Source organism: Elephas maximus, chromosome 2, assembly GCF_024166365.1.
Source record: "Elephas maximus indicus isolate mEleMax1 chromosome 2, mEleMax1 primary haplotype, whole genome shotgun sequence".
Lineage (NCBI taxonomy): Eukaryota > Metazoa > Chordata > Mammalia > Proboscidea > Elephantidae > Elephas > Elephas maximus.
The window spans coordinates 159784477-159808892 of record NC_064820.1 but is presented as its reverse complement, the minus strand read 5'-3'; the positions used below and the strand labels follow the sequence as shown (position 1 = coordinate 159808892).

The following is a 24416-nucleotide window of genomic DNA, read 5'->3' as shown; positions in this document are numbered from 1 at the left end:
ACTGTTTTTTTTTTTTTTTGGTGTGTGTGTGAGGTTTAAATTAGTTACTTTGAGTTGATTCCAACTCATGGCAACCCCATGTGTGTCAGACTAGAACTGAGCTCTGTAGAGTTTTCAGTGGCTGATTGCTAGGCTTCTGAGGCACCTCTGGGTGTGTTCAAACCACCAACCTTATGGTCAGTAGTCAAGTGCTTAAACGTTTCCACCACCGAGGAACTCGCTTCTGGGGTTTAGCCCTGTGAAATTTCAGACTGAATTCAGTGTGGGGTTCAGCAACATTCCTTACTTTGGGTACTGTGATAAAATGGACAGATTAAAATAATTCTTTGTTTCCACACAGTTATCTTGGGTTTTATTTATTCTAGCCTGGAGCCTGATGTGCTGAACAAAATTGTTTCAGTGTTTACCCTTAAGCTCATAAAGCGGATTTATGAACGGCTATTTCCATTTAGAGTAGAAAGTTGATTGGGTAATTCATAACGTTTCTGTTTCTGATCCTATCTTTTTACATTGCAAATCTGACACTTACATGTGTGCGACATCTCTCCCTGCTGAGCTCCAGAAATACTTGGGGTAAACCTGTAACTCCAAAATAAATGGACTTGGCAAAGCCTGGGCCCAGTTTAACAGCATGGTTACTTATCTTCTTTGTTCCCCAGCCCCTGTAATAGTCTTCCTTTACTTTTTCCTTCCTATTCCTATTCTTTCACATGCCCTGAAGAACGCAGACATGAGGAGCATGGGCTCAGATGTCAGATGGGGGGATGGAGTGGCACTAGCTGTGTGAGCTTGGACAAGTCAATTCATTTTTCTATGCCTCAGTTACCTCCTCTGTAAAATGAGAATAACTATTTTCTACAGTTATTGGGGAAATTAAATGGAAAAATTCATACAGGTGCATATAATGTACCTGGTGTAATGCAGGCACACAGTACTTTAAAAATCTTTGTTGAATCATAGGGTAACAGTCATGTTGTTTTTGTTAGTTGCTATTGGCTGACTCATGGTGACCCCATGTATGTCAGGGTAGAACTTTTCCATAGGGTGTTCAAAGCTTTTGGAAGCAGATTGCAAGGCCTGTCTTCCAAAGTGCCTCTGGGTAGGTTTGAACCACCAGCCTTTCGGCTAGTAGTGGAGAGTTTAATCATTTGTGTCACCCATGGACTTTGGTGATAGCAATGACATCAATAATTTATTACATTTATCCCACGAACCTGAAGATAAAAAGTTGAGAGAGGTAGTCTGCAGAAAATGTCACTAAGTTGGAGTAACACAGGGGAGAGAGAGAATGGATAAAGGTACATTTTGAATAATGGTTTATTTTTAAAATGCTATTTAAATAATTTTTAGGCACAGTTAGTAAGTTATCTAGTGGAGGTTGTGGTTTAATCAGTGTGTAGAAGATTTCTGACTGTCAGAGTACCAGTTGTTAACCATTCATCACATGTCTGTCTGCTAATAGACATGCATGGTTTTGTCCTCGGGAGATGTGAAGATAAAGAAAAACGCGTTCCTCTCCTCAAGGGGCTCACTGTCAAGGGAGATGAAGGGAAATACTAATTTTTATTGTAAGCGCCTTTAGAGGGGCAGATAAGACTTATAGTGTGGGGGGAGGTTCTTTTTTTTGTTTGTTATATAATTTTATTTATAGTTTGTTGTCGTTGAGAATATTCACAGCAAAACATACACCAATTCAACAGTTTCTACGTGTACCATTTAGTGACACTGATTATATTCTTCCAGTTGTGTAAACATTCCCACTCTCCTTTTCTGAGTTGTTCCTTCCCCATTAATATAAACTCCGTGCCCCCTAAGGTTCCTATCTAATCTTTCGAGTTTGATCCCATATAGATAATGCTTAAAAGAGTGTAATGCCCAAGACAAACATTTTTTACTAGTTAGCTAAACTATTGTTTGGTTTTACAATGACTTCAGGGGATATTTTTGTTTTAAGGTTTAAAGATTACCTCAGGGCAATAGTTTCAGGGGCTTAGCCAACCTTCATGGCTCCCAGAGGTTTGTACTTTAATTACCAATCTCTGAGAGCTTTAAAAATACCTAGAAACAATCTTTGCATTTTTAAAACTGAATATTCACTTTATTTATTTATTTATTTTTAACCCTACTCTGGTGCAGCGCTTTCCCCAACGCTAGTGTGGAGGGAAATGTCAGTGAGGCCTTGTATCTTATACAAATTCTGAATTGATAAAGCATGTGCTTATGAGGTTTTGTTAGTCTAGGAAAATTAGAAATATTAATCTCCCGATAAGTTTTTGGAGCCCTGGTGGCACCGTGGTTAAGAGCTTCGTTGCTAACCAAAAGGTCAAAGTTTGAATCCACCAGCTGCTCCTTGGAAGCGCTCTACTCTGCCCTATAGGGTCACTATGAGTCAGAGTCAATGTGATGGCCATCGGTTTGGTAATAAGTTTTTAAGCATCACTTAAATATTTTTCTATTGCAAATGGATGTTAGCAGTATACTTAATGCCACACCCGCAGTAAATTGCAAGATAAAGTCTTGAAACTTTAAGTTTTTAAACGTGCTAATTCATTCACTGGAAACAAACCTAGCTATCATTTATCGAGTACCTACATGGTGCCAGGTATTATGCTTTATGTAAACTTACTTCCTTTAATTTCTTTAACAACTCTTTAAAGTAGGTGTTTATTCCCATTTTACAGATGAAGAAAGTAAGGCAGACAGAGATTTAAAGCATAATACCTGGCATCATGTAGCTACTCAATAAACGATAGCTGGGTTTGCTTCCAAAGAGTGAATCAATACTTTTAAAAACTTCCAGTCTAGGCTCCAATCCAGAGGAGCCCTGGTAGCTCGGTAGTTAGATCACTCAGCAGCTAACTGAAAGGTTGGTTGTTTGAACCCACCAGCTGTTCTGTGGGAGAAAGATGTGGTAGTCTGCATCCATAAGGATTGCAGCCTTGGAAATCCTGTGGGGCAGTTCTACTCTGTCCTATAGGGTCGCTGTAAGTTGGAGTTGACTTGATGGCAATGGGTTTGTTTTTTTTTTTTTGTTTAGAATCCAATCCAGGATCCCGCATTGCATTTAGCTGTTACGTCTTCTTAGTTTTCCTCCAGTGTGGGACAGTTACTCAGGCTTTGTCTGTCTGGACCATGGTACTTTCAAATGGTACTGATCAGTTATTTTATGGACTCTGTATCTTTTTGTGTTGTGTTGTATCTTTAAATGCACTGGGTATATGCATTTAATGTTGAAATAAGGGAGTATAACTTTGTGTCACAATTTTAAACTATCCTTATTAAAAAACTTTATTATGCCATTGTAGATTATTGGAACATTTTTGAAAGAGAGTGGCCACAGTAATATTGGTTGGCCTTTGTTTAGAATTCTAGGCTGCCCCAGCCAGAAGGGTCTTTAAGGGTCGTCCGGTGGCTCTCCATCCAGCTTCACAGATGGCAGCATCTCAGTCTGCATGTCTTGGCTTGTCGTCCTCTGTTCTTTCTACTTTGTCATCCTGCTGTTCCGAAATACCAATGAACAGCCATTTAAAACATCTGTCGACATAAACATTTTCAGTCCTTGATCAGTGAAATTTTGATTAATTGATGACTCATTTGATCTTGTTATAAAGTCAACTTTTCTTCTGTGGTAGACTATTGCATGTATCTCATAAAAGGAATTTAGTACAGCCCAAAGTGATTTCTTTGTGTAGCTACACATCAAGTCTCTTTTCAGCTGCCCCGTCTCTTTGCATGTACATGTTTGGAAGCAGCCTGGGTAGCAAAGATTCCCTTAGTGATTATAAAACAGCTATGTTAACATACCAGACTCATTTTAGGTCCTCCGGTATCATATTCAGAGCCCTGGTGGCATAGTGGTTTAAGAGTTCAGCTGCTAACCGAAAGGCTGGCAGTTCGAATCCACCAGCTGTCCCTTGGAAATCCTATGGGTCAGTTCTATTCTGTCCTGTATGGTCACTATAAGTCAGAATTGATGGCAACAGGTTTTTTTTTTGGTACCTGATTCAGGCCGAAGAATATAATCAGACACACCTGTCAGCTCAGCTGCCTCCCTGCCCTCCCTCAGATAACCCCATTTGGAAGTTGGTGGCAGTGCCTTCTTTGGAGGTTATTAATCCCTTTTAAGGGAGCAATAAAAGGTAGGCATTGACTTCTGAGCTCATGGAATGCTGATATTTTAGCAACTCTTTACTCTCAATTGTAGGCTTTCTGAAAGTTTGTAGACATTTTCTCCTAGTAAATAAGAAAGGTAAATGCCATATCTTCATGAAGCTCCTTCCATGAGTAAAATATATAGAATGTTATTCCTTAGATGGACTCAATTTCTTGGTCTCTCATAGCTCTGTGTTTGTTTTGTTTTTCATCTAGATTCATGTGATCTTTTGTCTCTTGCCTTTTAATACATAAAAGATCAATGAAAGCCAAGGGTATATTACACTGTAGAAGAGTCTACATTTTTCCTTTGTCAGACCTTTACATGGAGTCCCTGGGTGACACAAATGCTTAAGCACTCAGTTACTAAGCAAAAGGTTGGCAGCTTGAATCCACCCAAAGGTGCCTCGGGAGAAAGGCCTGGTGATATATTTCTGAAAGATCGCAGCCATTGAAAACCCTACAGAGGCCAGTTCTACTCTGAAAGGCATGGGGTTGCTATGAGTCAGAATCAACTCAATGGCAACTGGTTTGTTTTTGTTTTTTAGATCTTTACATATATATAATGTATACAGTGATGGAAACCTTGGTGGCTACAGCTTCTAACCAAAAGGTTGGCAGTTCGAGTCCGCCAGGCGCTCCTTGGAAACTCTATGGGGCAGTTCTACTCTGTCCTATAGGGTTGCTATGAGTTGGAATCGACTCGACAGCAGCGGGTTTGGTTTTGGTTTTGGTTTTTATACAGTGATATTCACAATAGATTCATACCTGAGGGGAAGGGAGGAGAGTTAGTTTACAGAGTTTGGTAAAAAAGTAAAAAAAAAAAAGAAAGTAGGAGGCATGAGTAAGGCCAAAATGAAGTCAAAATGTGCCTTGAAAAATCGTTCATAACCCCCCATGAAGTATAGTGTGCACAGTATATGCACACAGCCGTGTGTGGTAATTCTTATGTACACTCAAGTTTGTGATGCACTGAGCCGGGATCAAGGAAGGCCAGGGCTTTTGGTGGGTATCTGGACCATTAGATCACTTTGCTTCCATGAGAGTCCCTAGTGTGGCCTGGGGAGTAAAAAATCCCAGTGTTACCCTGCCTGACTACAGGCTTCATGTTTTTAATACCAAGACTCTATCTTAATACTTGTTAACAGGTTCACTTGTTTTTGTGAGAACTAAATGAGATATATGGGCATGGGTGGTTCCGTGGTAGAATTCTTGCCTTCCATCCAGGAGACGTGAGTTCAATTCCCAGCCAATGTACTTCATGCACAGCCACTGCCCTTCTGTGGAGGCTTGTGTGTTGCTGTGATGCCAAACAGGTTGCAGTGAGCTTTCAGACTAAGACAGACTAGGAAGAAAGGCCTGAAGATCTACTTCTGAAAAATGTGAATGGTGCAGGACCGGGTATTGTTCTTTCCACCGTGCATGGAATCACCGTGATTCAGGGGTTGACTCCACGGCAGCTAACAAGAACAAACGAGATATATATGTGGTATAGACTCTAATATTGCACCCAGCATGGACACAGTAGGCACTCAATCATATTTGATGGATTTCATCCTGATCAGCCTCTACCAGTTCCACAGCCACACCGTGTTTAAAAAGGTATAAACAAAAACTTGGCCGCCTGCTTCCTGTCTTCCAGAGTTGGTGTACCCTCTGGTAACCCTCTTTGAGCAGCCTTCCCTCCCTCAACCCCTTATTATCAGACGTTAGAGAAATTTTCATTAATTAAATTATGAATATACAAGTTACCACAAGATGGCATCAGATTATTTCAAGTAATGCCAGGTAGGGGGAGCCTCAGTACAAGAAGTCTTTAATATTAAAAAAAAAAAAGGTAAAAATAATGTGGCTTTTATGTGATGGTAGTTTGCTGTTGTAAATAAACCCCTAAGACTAATTTCTTCTTGTCTGGAAACTTGAGGCTCATGTCTGTTTAGCACCAGAAGTAGTTGTGTAGCAAAATCTTGCAAATGATAAAAATTTCTTATGTTTAGCTAATAAAATTTCCATTTTACGTTTGTTGTTTACAAGCAGCGTATGATAGGTGACTTCACTATTTTGCAATGTCCCCCCATCATGATTCCCCGTTATCCCTTTGCCAGGTTTATTTTTCTCCTGAGCACACCTGACATGTTTATTTATTGTTCGTTTGTTTCCCCAACCAAAACCTAAACTCTAAGAGGCTAGAACTTTGGTTCATTACTGGATCCTCAGTGCCTGGGACAGTGCCTGGCACGGTAGGTACGAAACAACTCTTAAATGAAGAATAGATCAAGAACTTTCACTCCTGTTCACATCAATACACTTTGACTCAATAGGCAGATATTTAAAGTTACATAAATGTGAAATTTTTGCATTTCTAATCTTTAGGAATTACACTGATAACTTAGTGAACTAATCAGAACTTGAAAACTTATGTCACTATGCCCCTCTGGTCATTACATTGTCAACTTCTTTTATAATTTAGCTTTTTAATCTTTCTATGGAGCCTCTGAGTGGCACAAAAGGTTAAGCACTTGACTACTAACTGGAAGGTTGGAGGTTCGAACTAGCCCCGAGGTGCCTCAGAAGAAAGTCCTGGCAGTCTGCTTCCAAAAGATCACAGCTTTGAAAGCCCCATGGAATGCAATTTTACTCTGCACCCATGGGGTTGCCGTGAGCTGATATCGGTTCAATGGTAACCAGTTAATCTTTCTGCCACTGACAGTGTGTTTATAATATTCAGTCAGGTTGTATTTATGGACATAAAATAGATTGCCTGAACTGCAGTAAAGGAAATAATCTCCTTTTACCTTTGTGTAAAAGTTCTAATTCACGCACATACCATTCAGAGAACGGTGTGAGTTTCAAGTCTCTTCCATACCCTGTAAGTGAAGAGCCCCTGAAGAGCAGACTTCCAAGCATGGCCCTCCGTACTGGGCAGGTGTCTTTGTAGGGATAAACTTCAAGAGTGAAGACATTGTAATTTTGAGCGTTTCTTTCTAGAGTAAAACTCAATGAATAAATGAATGAATGAGTGAATACATTTTTAAGACCATGTTTTTGATTAGTTTTCCAGGTTGCAGTTGCCAGAATGGAAGTGAATGACAGCACTTACCATTTGAGGCAGCTGAGGACGGCTGTCTTCACAGATTGGTCTCAGAATGAAGTGCAGTTTATCTTAGAAACTGATCCCTGAGGTCAGCAAGGTTTACCTTCTAAATCATTCATTTTCTTCCTTTCATTTGCAAATATTTATGGGATGCCTACTGTGTACCTAGCCTGTGCCAGACACTCTTCTAGGTGGTGGAGATAAGGGAGTGACTGAAATAGATAATATTCCTGCCCTCACAGAACTTATGTTCTAATCTTTTTTGGGCCACAGATACCTTTAAGAATGTGTGAAAATGATGAACCCTTGTCCTTGAAAAATAAGTGACGCATACATACACGAGTGTTCTGCAGGGCTGGGGAGCCCCCACACCCATAGTTTTGTACACCATTCCATGGGCTTCCGAAAACATAAGGCTCAAGCTCACCAAGAGAAGGGCACCTCTTCTGCCACCCCTCAGCCTCTCTACTGCCCTGGCCTATCCCTCAGCACCTTACTATTTCCTAGAGAAGACGACCTTCTAATTCTCTTTTCAGATTTGGTGAGATGGTGAAGCAGTAAACCTTGGGGCAAAGGGCCCAGTGGAGCTCAGCAGGGCTGGGTCAACAGCCACCTTGCCCCATGACTGTGAACGAGTCACTTCTACTCCCTGGATCTGTCTTTTCACATCTGAGAAGTGGAAAGAGCTGGGTTAGATTAACTTTGAGGTGATTTGAGGGGAGGTAAAAAAAAAAAAAAAAGGCAGACAGAAAGCATCTGGGGGTAAATTGCAGTCTTTTCTCTCATTAGCTGAGTGATTTTAAGCAAGTTTCTTAATTTATCTGAGCCTTGTTTCTCTCATATATGAAAGGGAGAAAAAGAACTTATGTCTCATGGAACGCCTTTAAGAATTAAACTGAGATAATGTATGTAAATTGCCTAGGACAGAAATGATAGACAGCTTTGTTACAATTTAACTTTCAGGGGAATGAAATCAACAAATTAAATATATATTAAACACTTACTGTGTGCTTGCCATAAGAAGCCCTGGTGTGCAGTTGTTAAGTGCTGGGCTGCTAACCGAAAGCTTGGTGGTTCTAATTCACCAGTCACTCTGTGGGAGAAAGACACGGCAGTCTGCTTCCGTGTAGATTACAGCCTTGGAAGCCCTCTGGGCGCAGTTCTGCTCTGCTTATAGGGTTGCTATGAGTGGGAATCAACTCGATGGTAACTTTGCTTTTTTTTTTTTTTTAAATGTGCCTGGTATCGTGTACTTCTGTGCCTCCTGTTGTGCTGAGCCAGTGTCTTAGTTATCTAGTGCTGCTGTTTAACAGAAATACCACAAGTGGATGGCTTTAACAAACAGAAGTTTATTCTCTCAGACTTTAGGAGGCTAGAAGTGGAAATTCAGGGTGCCAGCTCCAGAAGAAGGCTTTCTTTCTCTGTCAGCTCTGGGGGAAGCTCTTGTCATCAATTTTTCCCTGGTCGAGGAGCTTCTCAAGTACAGGGACCTTGAGTTCAAAGGACATGCTCCCGTCTTGGTTCTACATTCTTGGTGGTGGAGGTCCGTCCAGTGTTTTCTCTGCTCGCTTCTCTTTTATCTCTCAAAAGAGATTGATTTAAAACACAACCTAATCTGTAGACTGAGTCCTGCCTCATTAACATAACTCCCGCTAATCCCACCTCATTAACAGCATAACCAAAAACCAAATAGAGGTAGGATTTACAACACTTGGGAAAATTACATCAGATGACAAAATGGTGGACAGTCACACAATACTGGGCCAAGTTGACAGATATTTTTTGGGGACACAATTCAATCCATGACACCCAGCTACCAGGCAGTGCTATAGGACAGTAGTGAAGGCATACATTCTGAAACATACAGGCTGGCTTAAATTCCTGACTCCACCATTAACTAGCTAGGTGACCCTAAGTTCTCTGATCTTCATTTAGTTTCCATTTCTGAAAAATGGAGATGATGATATCATATAAACCAATCACAACAGAGGGGATGTTAGGAGATTTATGTAAAATTATGCAAGTAAAGCATTTATCACAGTTTTTGACCCAATGAATATTCTTGCTTTATGTTAGTCTGGTTTAATATTAATGGTATTGCTATTAATTAATTAGCTTAACCTCAGCCCCCTCCCTATCCAGAGCAAGGCTGAACTAAAGAAAGTTTCCTATGGATTTCATACATGTCCAATAGATGATAACATCTCACCTACCATCGCAAAATAGTACAATTAAGACCCTTGATTGAAAACTGACCTTTACTTTGAAGTTGCTTGGAAAATGTACACTAGTTCTGTAAATAACTGTGGTCACTACTAATATAATTCACTTTGAAAGAAGATGGGTCGTAATTCTTCCTTATGTGTTTTCATTTTAGTATCCCAACCCCATGGATAAAAATGTCCTCTCTGTGAAAATTGTGGAGGAAAAAAGAGGTGAGCTCTCCAAGTATGCCCTCAAGTTCAGTGACAATCATTTGGTGATACTGGCGCTTTTAAAAAATATGTATGTGTGTGTGCATACTTGTGTGTTTGTTGTGTGTGAACTGTTAGGTCTTAAACAAATGTATTTCTGTACCTGAGGTACAGATCTAGTGCTAGAAAGATCTAGCACTTAGAATGCCCAACATTTATAGCAGTTGAAGATCTGCCTAATACACTTTTGTTACTTTCTAAATTAATAATTGATTAATTATTAATCAACATATAATTGTAACAGCTAATGTTTTTTAATGCACTTACATGTACGAGGTGCTCTTACCTTTATGAACTCTTTTAATCTTCAGACGTATAGTGTAGACACTATTACTATTTCTATATAGGGTCGCTATGAGTCGGAATCAACTCGACGGCACTGTTTTTTTTTTTTTAATCTAATAATTGAGGAGTCCTGGTGGTACAGCGGCTAAATGCTCTGGCTGTTAACTGAAAGGTTGCCTGTTCAAGCCCACCAGCTGTTCCACAGGAGAAAAGGCCTGGCGATCTGCTCCTGTAAATATTGCAGCCTTGGAAACCCTATGGGGACGGTTCTACTCTATCTTGTAGGGTTGCAATGAGTTGGAATCACTTGACGGAGTGGGTTTGGTTTGATTTGGGTTTGGCCCTTTACGGAAAAAGTGTACCAATCCCTGGATGAGAGTGTAGGAATCTCCACTGGCCTTTTCCATCCCCATTTCCAGCAGAAGCATCTTGACTGGCAGTATTTGTACTTGAGAACTGGGCAGTTCAGGAAGTTGTAATAATGCACATTATCAATTTACGAACCTTTGGAGTCTCCCAGGCCCAGGTCTAATTTTCTCTCCAGCCCTCTGAGAAAATGTGAGATGTTACTGGTCATTATGTGGCACTGGGCTCCTCCCTGTGCTGGGTGAACGTAAAACTTTTACATGTGAGTGTATTTTCTACACTTCTATAACTATATAAACATATTTAAAAAAATTACTTCCATATTTGCACTCAGTGAAGAACCTTGTGATTTGGCATCAGACGAGTAATTTCAATTCTTGATTATGTTAACTAGCTGCATACCTAACTTCCCGTCAAATGGGAAAATAATTCTGCTTTAGGTTGTTGTAAAGATCAAATGAGAGAACAATGTGTCCATATCACAGAAAGATAAAAATGTTCATTGTAATTTTTACTGTTGACAAAGGGGTATCTTTACCCCTGGGAGTGGCTAATCCTGTTTAAGCTTGTGTGCTGCAAACATTACAGGAGATGGCCAGAGGGAATCCCAGTGGGCAGATGTCTTAGTTATCTAGTGCTGCTATAACAGAAATACCACAAGTGGATGGCTTTAACAAAGAGAAATTTATTTCTTCACGATAAAGTAGGCTAAAAGTCCAAATTCAGGGTGTCAGCTCCAGGGGAAGGCTTCCTCTCTCTGTTGGCCTTCTCATCAATCTTCCCCCCGACTAGGAGCTTCTCCACGCAGGTACCCCGGGTCCAAAGGACATGCTCTGCAACCAGCGCTGCTTTCTTGGTGTTATGAGGTCCCCTCATCTCTCTAGTCTCTTCTCTCTTTTATATTCTAAGAGATTGCCTCAAGACACAATCCAGCCTTGAAGATTGTGCCCTGCCTCACTAACACAACTGCTGCCCATCCTCCCTCATTAACGTTAGAGAGGCAGGATTTACAACATATAGGAAAATCACACAATACCGGGAATCATGCCCTGGCCAAATTGATACACACATTTTTTTGAGGGACATAATTCAATCCATGAGAGCAGAGGAGACACTTTCTCATTTTATCTGGGGCTGTCAGGATGTTAGCACCAGGGGGTTAGGGCTACTATAGCTTTGAGAAACTCTGTGGTAGTGTGGCTGAGTCACAGTAACTCACAGAGCAAACAACAGCGCTCTGAAGTTTATATATTTTTTTCTGCCTCAGTTTCCCTTTTTGCTAACATATTTATTGTGTGTCTTTTATACTCCTGGTACTATGCCAGAAACTTCCTTCCAAAACAGAATGGTCCCAGCCAGGAGGGCCTGCTCCTGTGTGATAGAGAAGAGTGTGGCTAATGTAATTACCTATAACCAAAACCCAAAACAAACCCATAGCAGTCGAGTTGATTATGACTCATAGAATTACGTACAGGTTTAAATTTTGTAGCCAGAAATAAATACTAAAAAATAAAATGATGAAAATTATAGACAGAAATATGTACTTAAAAACATGTTTGGTGCAGAGTGTGGCAGAATCAGATTCTCCATATTTTTGTTAAGAGATTCTGTTTCTTGGAGTTGAGTCAGAGCTTGATGGCTGCTTTGTTGTTGGATTGCTGCCATTAATGGTGTACAGCAGTGAATAATTTGTGATTGTTTTATATTTGGCTTTAGAATGTACAGTGTGAGTAGACATTTTACTGTTATTCCTTGATCACAGATAAGTACATTTGGAGAGATTTGGCTCGGAAATGTGGTAATGGAAATGGTTTTGAGTTAAGCATTTTCTGTAGGAATTCTACATAAAGGAAATTGAGATTGACGTTAAAAGTTTTATTGACATTAAGACACGAATACATTTCCTTCATTAATTCTTTTGAGTGTAAAATTTTTTTTATTTCCAGATGTTTCAACAGGAATCATCTATAGGAAGAGGATTGCAGTCTGTCAGAATGTGATTCCAGAAATTTTAAGGAAGGTAAATGCATTTCAGAATTTAACCAGATTTGGTATTGCATTGGACAGTTTTTAAATAATTCTTCAACCTGTTAAAAAAAACCCATTAAACCCTTTGCTGTTGAGTGGATTCTGACTTATAGCGACCCTATAGGACAGAGTAGAACTGCCCCATAGGGTTTCCAAGGAGTGGCTGGTAAATTCGAGCTGCTGACCTTTTGTAAGTAGCGGAGCTGTTAACCCCTGCACCAGCAGAGCAGAGCTCCATAACCTTTCAAAGAGATATCATTTTCTGATGTAAAGGAGCATTGGAACTTTCCCAGTTCTCCTACCTCACATCCGTTCAGAGGAAAGAAGCTCTCTCATATCCAACTTCAGTTTTGGTAGATACAGTGGCGATAGCTTTTCTTCTCTGTCTCCTTTTTTTGGGGGGTGGGGTGGGGTGGGGGTGCTCTCAGTGGACTTAAAGATGATTGGTTTACAATTATTTTAAAGATACCTTGGGCATTTTTCATGAGGTGACCATCTTTTCTAATCTGTCCAAGGTTAGAAATGACTTTTAGGAGAATAACCAGAAGTGGGCATATTGTAAATATTTAGCCTAATCTTTAGTAAGGAAGATGAAAGCTCCAGTTTCCAATTCACTGTCAGAGATGACAAAGCAGAGTATTTCAGGGAGTACAATGTTCTCAGTGCTCTTTGTAAGTCTTTTTGTGTGTTTCTATAAAGTAATAGCGATGATGACAAAGTCTACATGATAGCAAATTGTTTTCTCTCTTTGAAATTTTAAGCATCCTGGTGGTACTTTACTGGAAAAAGGTATGTGGAAATTTTTAATTGCACTGCCTGAACCATAGAGGGATTGTTAATGGGAGAACCTTTAGAATTATGAGGATGTAAGAGTAGAGGGTCTTAAAACGTCTCAGATGGTTGTTTCAACCTGGAAGTGATTCTATGTGTGATGTAGAACCCACTTTGGCTCCTGGCAGTTAGCTTCCATATTAAATTGCTGTGCTGCATATAGAAAAAATGGTGGCTTCCATCACTTTCTTATCATGGGTTAAATGACTCTGTCGCTTCTTTCATGAAAAGGAAGCTGATATGATAATGAAAATGAACTTTCTTTTATTTTTCAGATGGTAAAATGCTTTGTAGGGTACGCAGCGAATTATAACTGGCTTTTTCCACAGAGTGTATAGCCTGTCTTTGCCCTATATACACACTTTATTATTTAAAAAGGCATTCAACTTTGTCTTGTATCTCAATTCTTAAATAATTTAAGGATACCTCTGACTTGAACAATTCTGCCTTTGTAGTTTTCCATGTCAACTCCACCTAGAAAAGCATACACTTCTAGGTATTGGACAGAGTTTAAAATGAAGAAAATATTTTACCTGATAACGTCCTGCATGTGACTGTCCATAAGTGGACCCAATTAGAATCCATCTATTTAAGAAGGCCATAACCAGCCCGAGAGGAGACATGAAGGAGGCTGGTAATTTACTTAGTGTTTAGCAGTTAGGGAAATCAGGCCAGCGACTCTACAGCCTGCATAAATCCTGGGCCATTTGCATGTCCTCACCAGCATTTAGGAAGGTCACGGTATGTTTGATGATCAAGGGCTCGCAGTCACTGGTGAGCTGCCATCCGTATGTCAGGATCACTTGTCCGCTTAATTATCCTAGGCTGAGAGCAAATCTAGATGCACGCCTTTAGGGAGCCTGCTCTTCCTGAATTGTGAAACCTCTCTCCCTCTGTTGGACAGGTGAGCATTTTAAAGATACCCAGTATCCAGTTAGAAGAGGAATCATGGCTCGATCCTCAGGAAAGAAGCATGGCTATACGGAGTCACTGCCTTACATGGACACAATACGCATCCATGAAGGAAGAGTCTGTCTTCCGGGAAAGTGTGGAAAATCCAAATTGGTAAGATCACCTGTGTATGTGTGTGTTGGAATGAGGATGCACCTATGAGCACATGTATTAAAAAGCTATGACTCTATGCTCATGACATCTGTTTAAACTTGTATACTTTAAAAAATTTTATTTATCTTATTGTGGAAACCCTGGTGGAGTAGTGGTTAAGAGCTACAGCTACTAACCAAAAAGTCGGCAGTCCGAACCCACCAGGTGCTCCTTGAAGACTCCATGGGGCAGATCTACTCTGTCCTATAAGGTTTCTAAGAGTCGGAATTTACTTGACGGCAATGGGTTTTTTTTTTTTGGTTTTATTTTATTGCGGTAAACATGTATGTAGCAAATTGTTTCTGTTTCAGCATTCTTCATGTGTTCAATTTAGTGACATCAGTTATGTTTATCATGGTCGACCATTACCATTATCTGTTTCCAGATTTTTTTCTTCACCCTTAACAGAAGCTTAGTGTCCCCTATGCAGTGTAAACTCAGGGATACTTTGTCATACAAATTCCATATTATTAATTTTTAATCACACAAGTAATTAACAACTACATTTCCCTTTGGAGGGCATATGACAGCTCAGCTCCTCTCTGACCACCCCTCCCAATCCTGGTATCTTCTTGCCCTCTCCAGAGGCAGTGACCGTTACAAGTTTGCCAAGCATTCTTCCAAACCTTTAAAAAATATCTTTAGATATTATATATACTATTATAGATATGGAGCCCTGGTGGTGCAGTGGTTAAGAGCTACGGTTGCTAACCAGAAGGTTGGCAGTTTGAATCCAACAGCTGCTCCTTGGAAACCCTATGGGGCAGTTCTACTCTGTCCTATTGGGTAGCTATGAGTCGGAATCAACTCGATGGCAGTGGGTTATTATACATACAGTACATACATATATACTCACAGAGCCCATATAATATGGTTTTGTGTGTTATTTTTATCTGCATGCTTTCATGGTTTGTAAATCACTGTGTAGTTCTCTTTATTACTTAATACAATATTTCTGAGCTTTTTTCATTTGATACACGTAGATCTAGCTTACTCCCATGAACTGTTGTATAGTATTCAATCCCCTGACTATACTACGTTTTATTGGTGGTCTCTAGGTTCTCTTTGATTGTGAAGATGGTGCAGAACTGGCAGTGTTTTGTACTGTTGTACATAGGGTTCCTATAAGTTGGAACTGACTTGACAGCACCTAACAACAGCAACAACAAAGTTCTGTTTATTAAAAACTGTACTGCAATATTGGTGAAATATTTGTATCTTTTGTATGGCTCCATATAATATATGTGAATGTTTCTTTAAAGTAGATTTTTGATAGTTAGATTTATTGAGGTATGATTACCATACAGTAAAATTCACCCTTCTAAGTGTACAATTCTACAAATTTTGACAGTTGTAAACACAGCTGTGTAACCATTGCCCAATCAAGCTCTAGAACATTTAAAATAGATTTTAAAAAGTTGTATGTTAAGACAGTTCAGTGGGGGAAAGAGTAGTTTTTTCATTGTGCAAAAGAATGAAGTTGAACTCCTGGCTCACACCATATACAAAAATTAACTCGATGGATCAAAGATCTAAATGGAAGAGCTAAAACCATAAAACTCTCAGAAGAAAACATAAGTGTAAATCTTTGTGACCTTGGATTTGGCCATGGTTTCTTAGATATGACACCAAAAACACAAATAACCAAAGAAAAAAAATAGATACACCTGACTTCATCAAAATTAAAAACTTTCATGCTTCAGAGGATAGTGTCAAGAAAGTGAAAAGACAACCCAGAAAATGAGATAAAATACTTGCAGATCATACATTTGATAAGGGCCCAGTATCCAGACTATAAAAAGAACTGTTACAACCTAAGAATAAGAAGATAAATTACCCAGTTAAAAAATGGACAAAGTATTCGAATAGACATTTCTCAGAAGAAGATATACAAATGTGCAATAAGCACATGAAGAGATGTTCAACATCATTTGTCATTAGGGAAATGGAGATCAAAACCCAGTGAGATACCACTTCACCCCCGCCAAGATGGTTATAAAAAACAAACACACACACCAAAAAACAAAAAACAAGCAGATAATAACAAGTGTGGCGAGGATCGGGAGTAATTGGACGCTCCATGCATTGTTAGTGGGAATGTAAAATGATGCAGCTGTTATGGAAGACAATTTGCTAGTTCCTCAAAAAGCTGAGCATATAATTACCATTTGATCCAACAATTCTACTCCATATATACCCAAGAGAACTGAAGCCACATATCCACATAAAACCTTGTACATGAATGTTTATAGCAGCGTTATTCATAATAGCCAGAAAGTGGAAACAACCCAAATGTCCATCAACTGGTGAATATACAACCAGTTGGGGTATATCCATACAATGGAATATTATTCAGCCATAAAAAGGCATCAAGTATTTATTTATGCTACAATGTGAATGAACCTTGAAAATATGCTAAGTGAAAGAAGCCAGACACAAATGGTCATGTATTATTCCATTTATATGAAATGTATAGAATAGGGAAATCCATTGAGAAAGAAAGTAGATTAGTGATTGCCCAGGGCTGGAAGGAAGAAGGCATGGGGAGTGACTGGTAATGGGTATTATATGACTGGGTCTCAGGACATGCTCATTTTTAGTTTATATAGTTTGCTGTCAGTGTGTTTCTGTCATTGCCTTTCAATGTGCTAATACACTAATTTACACTCTCATAATGGTACAGGAAGATGTTCATTTCCCTACAAGTTTGTCAGCGTATAATACTAAAATACTTTATTTTTGTCAACATAACGTGCAAGAAATGATTAATTCCTTTGAAGGTAGGTTTAAAATAAAAAACAAAGCATAACTAGCACTAATTGTTTACAGTGATTGTTGCTGTGAAATATGATTTTGGAGGCTATTTACTGTGGTTTTTTTGTTATTGTTCTGTATGGTTTGAATTTTTTTTTATAAGCCTATCATTTATATGAAAGTAATAAAGCCCTCAAGCCCAAATAACTAAAACCCAAAAACCCAAAATAAAACCCAAAAACCCAAAATACGTCCTTAAGCTCTAACATTTGTCCAAATCATTATTGTCCTCTATAACTTTGGTGCAGTTAATACACTCAGCTGTTCTGAAAGGTTGGTGGTTCAAGTCCACCCAGAGGTGCCTCAGAAGAAAGGCCTGGCAATCGACATCTGAAAAATCAGCCATTGAAAGCCCTATGGAGCACAGTTCTACTCTGACACACATGGGATCACCATGAGTCAGAGTAAACTTGATGGCAACGGATTTAGTGCTGCTTATTCTAGGATGATCCCACAACCCACTGAACGAGTGTAAATGCTGAGTCCCATTAGCAGCAGGGAAACCCTGGTGGCGTGGTGGCTAACAGCTACGGCTGCTAACCAAAAGGTCGGCAACTTGAACCCACCAGGCACTCCTTGAAAACTCTATGGGAGCAGTTCTACTCTGCCCTAAAGGTTCGCGATGAGTTGGAATCGACTTGATGGCAATGTTTTTTTTTTAATTAGTGGCAGAGGTGGGTTTGCCCCCCTCGCCCCAAGTCCCTATTCCTCAGTCTCCCTCATGACGTGGTTTTCATAGAACATAGATGTCTGGGATTAAGTTAAAAAGGGGGTGGCCGGAGAAGAGTTTTTTTCTTTGTACACAGAACTAGTAAAAGGATGGTATAGTCTGATTTTATGCAAAAAGAAAAAAAAAAGTAATTTGGGCAGCAGTCTGACTTAATTTCAGTTTTAATTTCCTCAGATTTTTTGGACTATTGGCTAGTCTTAAAGCTCAACTGCTCCTTCCTCAGTAGTATATCGAATGGTAATAGGCCCTGAGAATTCTGGGAAAACCTCCTTCAGGAACCTTTTATTTCTTTATGTGGTTTTTAAAAATTATTTTTGGGAAATAGTTGTTCTAAATCTCGAAAAAGTGGTACATGTGACCTGTAAAAATATTCCAGGGAAGAAATGAAACAACAACAACAACAAAGCCATCCCAATTCCTGGAGATAGTGTCTGTTTACATCTTTCTCTGTCTATTCCAAATTGACACTTAGATTGTTTTCCGATGTTTTTGCTGCTGCAGGTAACGCTGTGGTGAACATCCCTGTGATGACATCTCCACTTAAACGCAATTATTTTTTCAGGTAGATTGAGTGAAGTGGGATTTCTGGGTTAAAGGTTATGTGCATTCTATATTTGATACATATTACTGCATTCCTCTATAAAAAGGCTGTACCGATTTATACTTTTCTTTCTTTGGTTTGTTATGTTCTAGTCATCTCCAGAACACTCTCTTTTATATTATTCACACAATAGGCCAGTACTTACTGACACCTACGCAGTGCCTAGGAAACACTGGTGGCATAGTGGTAAATAGCTACGGCTGCTAACCAAAAGGTCGGCAGTTTGAATCTACCAGGCGCTCCTTGGAAACCGTATGGGGGCAGTTCTACTCTACAGGGTCGCAATAGGGACGCTCAGTCGGAATCGACTACTACTGCAACGGGTTTTGGTTACGCAATGGTTAAGAACTCAGCTGCTAACGAAAACAAGGTCGGCAGTTCGAATCTACCAGCCGCTCCTTGGAAACCGTATGGGAGCAGTTCTACTCTGTCCTATACAGTCGCTATGAGTCAGAATAGACTCGATGGCAATGGGTTTACTCTATGGCAAGGTCAAAGCTAGATCCTTCACCAGCAATGTTTTTGAGGCTCAGGTTAACTAACCTGCCCCAGGTGATAAAGTAAGATACAAAAAGTGAATCCATGTCTCTTGGACTTCACCTTGAGCAAATTGGTGAGGGAGGACCATGGAAATTTATAAAGGGTGGATTTATGTAAGACCAGTGGAGTACTTGAATGCCAGGCTAAGGCATTCTTTCGGGAGCAGGCAGCCACATGGCTTTTGAACAGGCAATGATGTGATGAAAACTGTGATTCACACTTAAGGGAACTTGTGTTTTCTTAGTTCTTGACATGGATTTAGTAAGGCATTTAGACAGACAATCTAAATGAGCATGTGATGGTAGTAGGGGGGCAGTTGTCAAAGAAAGAAGGACACATTATTACTTTCATTCTCTTCCTTTGCCAGGGAATGTGACAGTAATCTAGCCACTGCAGCCAGAAGATGAAATATGGACTTTTTTTTTTTTAAAAGGAAAAACAAAACAAAACAAACCTGTCACAGCTGCTGAGCCTAAAATTAGACCTTCAAGCTGTGTGTTGGTTAGCAGGTATGGATGTGTGATGGGAAACCAGATGTCATTCTGTCCCTGTGCATGGCTGGTCAGCTCAATTCATAGAGCGGCTTGAAATGGTTTTTTTTTTTTTTTTTTGTAGAAGTTGACTAAGCCTTGCTCTGTATCTGTCTACGTAGCCCTAATGTTGGCTTCCCCCCGACAGCTCTACAGTTGTGACAGCTTCTGGGGCTAGTTGCATCCTCCTTTCCCCTGGTCTGTACCATCACACACCAGCTATTTCTAATATGCTCTCTTCCTTTACTAATTTAACATGACATTTCTTCCTGCAGTTTTTATGGCATGGGATTTCCACCTGTTTTTGAAAGATAGAGTGATATTATTTTTTCACAAACCCAACTCTTCCAGAGCCCTTCTTGGCATTCCATGCCCCAGAGAAATCCTCCTCTACTTACTTTATCTCTACTACTTTTATCAATTTGGCTGCTTTTCACTGCAAGTAACAGTAGCCCTGACTCAGCCAGCTGATACCAGCCAACGCTTACATAAGTTTACTATGTGCCAGGCACTGTTCTAAGTGAATATATGTGTGTGTGTGTGTGTATACATATATATGTATGTGTGTATATATACACATGTATAAAATATAAATTCATTTAAATCTTTACAACAACTCAGTGAGATTGGAACCATTATTTTTCTTTTTACAAACTGAAGCTTAGAAATGTTAAGTAACTTGTACAAGGTAGGATGGGTTTTTTTTTTATGGATGCTAACTAGTATATTAACTAGGGTTAATACACTTCTTTGTCCACATTTAGTGAGGGAAAGACAACTGTGAGAGGAAGAGAATCCCTCTCCCTAACAAGTTAAAAAAAAAAGAAAGAAAAAGACCTTCCCCTGAATCTGATTGGGTCAACTTAGATTACGTGCTTCCGCCTGGACCAATAAGAGTGATTAGAGGAGTGATATGGGCTATTGTCTGACAGGTTAGGATCTGCCCCTAGAGCTGGGGGTGAGGTCAGTTACCCCTGAAACACGTGAACTGCATTGGAGAAGGGTGGGCACCTGAAAAAACAAAAACAAAAACTGGAGAAGAGAATGCTGCACACCTTTGTTCCCGCTACACATTTCGTCTTAACTGTGGTGCCCATTGTCTTTGTTTTGCTTTGGAAGTAGTAGAAACTTACCACTGCAAATGAGGAACATTTTTTTGAACAGTACAGGAATCTCTCTATACCAGTGATTTTGCCTCCCAAGGAGAAGGAGCCAGGAACTGGAAAGTTAGCAGGAACTAAAGCAGCCCCATGGCTTTTTATCTTTCCATATCTGCCTCATTCGTCACCAGTCTACAGACCTGCTCTAGTCACAGAACCAAGCCTGGCTTCCTCAGGCTGGTACAAGGCCTCTCCTGCCCTGTGCCACAGTGACTGACTAGAGTCGTGGCTAGAATCTTCCTCTGCAACTTTGTAATTGTATGCCTCAGTTTCCTCATTTGTATGCTGGGAATAATATCCCTGCCTCACAGGGTTGTTGTGAGCATTAAATGAGACAGTGTATGTAGAAAGGGTAGAACTTGCCTGCCCATGTTGTTGTTGTTAGATGCTGTTAAGTTGGTTCTGACTCGTGGAGACCCTGTGTACAACAAAACGAAACACTGCTAGGTCCTGCATCATGTTTACTATCATTGCTGTGTTTGAGCCCATTGTTGTAGACACTGTGTCAGTTCATTTCATTGAGGGTCTTTCTCTTTTTTGCTGACCCTCACTTTACCAAGCATAATGGCCTTCTCCAGGGACTGCTCCCTCTTGATAATATGCCCAAAGTACATGAGACGAAGTCTTACCATCCTTGGTTCTAAGAAGGTAAGATGCATTCTGGCTGTACTTCTTCCAAGACAGATTTGTTCATTCTTCTGGCGGTCAATTCAGCGTTTTTCACCAGCACCATAATTCAAATACATCAGTTCTTCTTCAGTCTTCCTTATTCATTCATTGTCCAGCTTTCATGTGCATATGAGGTGACTGAGAATACCATGGCTTGAGTTAGGTGCGCATTAGTCCTCAAAGTGACATCCTTGCTTATTGACATTTTAAAGATATCTTTTGCAGAAAATTTGCCCAGTGCAGTATGTTGTTTGATTTCTTGACGGCTGCTTCTATGGATGTTGATTGTGGCTCCAAGTAAAATGAAATCCTTGATGATATGTATTTGTTTTAATATAGGAACAGTTTTAATAGTTGTTTACCATGAAGCTGTAGGAAGATGTTTCATTTTGGGGTTTTGTTTTCATTCAGTACACTACCACTGGGAGTACAAGTACCTTAATTTGAGAGCTGTAGGACCAAGAACTCTTCTACTTTAGTTGCACAGTGGGATTTGAGCACTGGAGAATAGCATTCAGGACTAAATACAAGCATTTCACATGGACCGAATGCCTTCATATTTCTAGTTCTCTTCTTGGTTCATGCTATAGAGCGTGGCTGTTGTAGATCCAGGCGGCCTCATGCACGGTGCTCTGAGGAACCACCTGAGTTACTAGGGCAGTTCATTGGAGTTAGTGGACATGGACTGATACACTGACTTGCCTTAGGGCACTTAAGCCAAATCTGAAAATAAAAAAGTGAATCTTTAAAAGTAAGGTTTTGTGAGAATGTGCTTGATTTATTATGTAGATCAGGACCCAGGCATTCATTTTTAGAAATGGAGAAAGGAGCATCTTGTTTTGAAATCTCCAGAAGGAGAATCATGGTTTCTACTCTCTTAAAACTTACATCTGAAGTAGGCTTATTAATTTCATACTTTTTTTTTTTGTCTGTTTTTATTCTTTGATGAGTCCCTGGGCGATGCAAACGGTTAACCTGTTTGGCCACTAACTGAAAGATTGGTAGTTTCAGTTGACTCAGAGGGGCATTGGAAGAAAGACCTGTTGATCTACTTCTGAAAAGTCAGCTGCTAAGGACTCTGTGGAGCACGGTTCCGCTTTGACACACAGAGGTCACCATGAGTTGGAATCAATTTCACAGCAACTTTACTTTTTTTAAATGCTTTGAAATACATTTATTTGTTAGTTTCTGGTTCTTTCTTTTCCTTTTCTTTGTAATAGATTTTTATTGTACTGTGTGGTACTATAATCAATAAGCATTTGATTTGGTTTTAACAGTGGACATTTACTTTGTCAGAGTAATTCAATTCCAAAAAAGAATTATCTTTTTGTAAAAGTATCTTCTTGGGCTTGGCTCTTTCACCATAACTTTATGTTTTTGTGGTAAATAACAACTTTCATGGTATCTTTAAGCAGCTTTTAAATTTTTAGAGTCAGTGGAGACTTATTCTGTTTGTGATGTTGCAGAGCTGGGTTTCTTTTGCCTTTGAGTAACCAGATCATTCTCCTCTACCCAGCTTGAGCATTTCAGTGGCCCATGTCTTCATCTTTCCACATATAAGAGCTTCTGCTTAGCCTCTGCTGCTAATGAACCTTATTTCTGTAATTTAAAAATGGTCAGCTTAGCAGAGCTTGTATTAATAACATTGAGTATATCCCTCGGATATGTTGAATCAACATTCATGAAATATCAAAGAAATTCCTCCTGGAATACAGTAAAGAAACAGAAAAGCCAAAATCAAACTTTGCAGACAGATTAAATTAATAGAATGAACAGTTGCTCTTTAGTTCAATTGCAGTTTACATTATTATTGAAGAATATTTCAAGATCTATCTTGAAGTACAGTGTTGTCAGTGATAGGATATTATCCATGGTCCTACAAGGAAGACAAATTAATGAGACTGTTATTCAAATTTATGCAGCAAACATTAAGGCCAAAGATGAAGAAATTGAAGATTTTTATCAATTTCTGCAGTCTTAAATTGATCAAGCATGCAATCAAGATGCATTGATAATCACTGGTGATTGGAATGCAAAAGATGGAAACAAAGAAGAAGGATCGGTAGTTGGAAAATATGGCCTCGTTGATAGAAACAAAGCCGGAGAGTGCATGATAGAATTTTGCAATGTGGACTATTTTTTCATTGGAAATACTTTTTTTTTTTTTTCAACAACATAAACAGCAACTGTACATGTGGATCTTGCTGGATGTAATACATAGGAATCGAATCGACTGTATCTGTGGAAAGAGATGATAGAGAAGCTCAATATCATCAATCAGAACAAGGCCAGGGACTGACTGTGGAACAGACCATCAGTTGCTCATATGCAAGTTCATGTTGAAGCTGAAGAAAATTAAAACAAGTCCATGAGAGCCTGAGATACAATGGATTACTTAACATGGCCCTTCTAGCCCTGGTCTTTGTGAGTCACACACAGTGATTGAGTGAGACTGTGCAAATGAGGTATATGGAACCTGTGATGGTTGGTGATATGTGTTAACTTGGCTAGGCCATGATTTCCAGTATTGGGTGGTTGTCCACCATTTTATGTGTTGTAGAGCCTGACCTCTACATGTTAATCAGGCAGGATTGGTATAATGTATGTCTTGGGTCAAAGCCTTGCAGGAGGGCAAGACTCAAGTCCTACCCTTACTAAAGTTATGCCCTTCCCTGGGGTGTGGTCGCATCTAAGATGTATGTGTGTATCCCATCAAGGCTCTCTCTCTCACTGTATCTGGATCCCACTTCCAGTTCATGATCAGTTGACTTCCCTAGAGGCCTGCTGTCTGATCCGCCGATTCTAGGATTCGCCAGCCTCCATAGCCCCTTGGGCTGGTGGCCTATCCTGTGACTCGATTCACCAGCATCTGCAGCTTTATGAGCCAGCAGTCTGTGGTCTGTACTGCTGGTTTGGGTTCGTCAGCTTCTGTAGTCGTGTGGGCCAGGAGAAGCCTAAACCTGATCCACAAATTTGGGACTTGCCAGCCTCTACAACCACTTGAGCTATTTCCTCTATATGATTCATGAGTTCTGTGA

The 24416-nt window shown here is 39.8% G+C and overlaps 1 protein-coding gene across 5 annotated transcripts in view; it reads left to right on the top strand.

Moving 5' to 3' along the window:
• PRELID2 (PRELI domain containing 2) overlaps positions 1–24416 on the top strand; it is a 197627-nt gene that overhangs the window by 6777 nt on the left and 166434 nt on the right. For 3 of the 5 annotated variants that reach the window (XM_049873978.1, XM_049873977.1, XM_049873982.1), the window contains exons 2-4: positions 9624–9681; positions 12318–12391; positions 14135–14295. In XM_049873978.1, the coding sequence (XP_049729935.1) occupies positions 9624–9681; positions 12318–12391; positions 14135–14295 (293 nt within the window). Of the gene's footprint in view, positions 1–7205; positions 7335–9623; positions 9682–12317; positions 12392–14134; positions 14296–24416 lie in introns of all 5 variants that reach the window. The other 2 variants (XM_049873981.1, XM_049873979.1) reach the window with 1 other exon arrangement.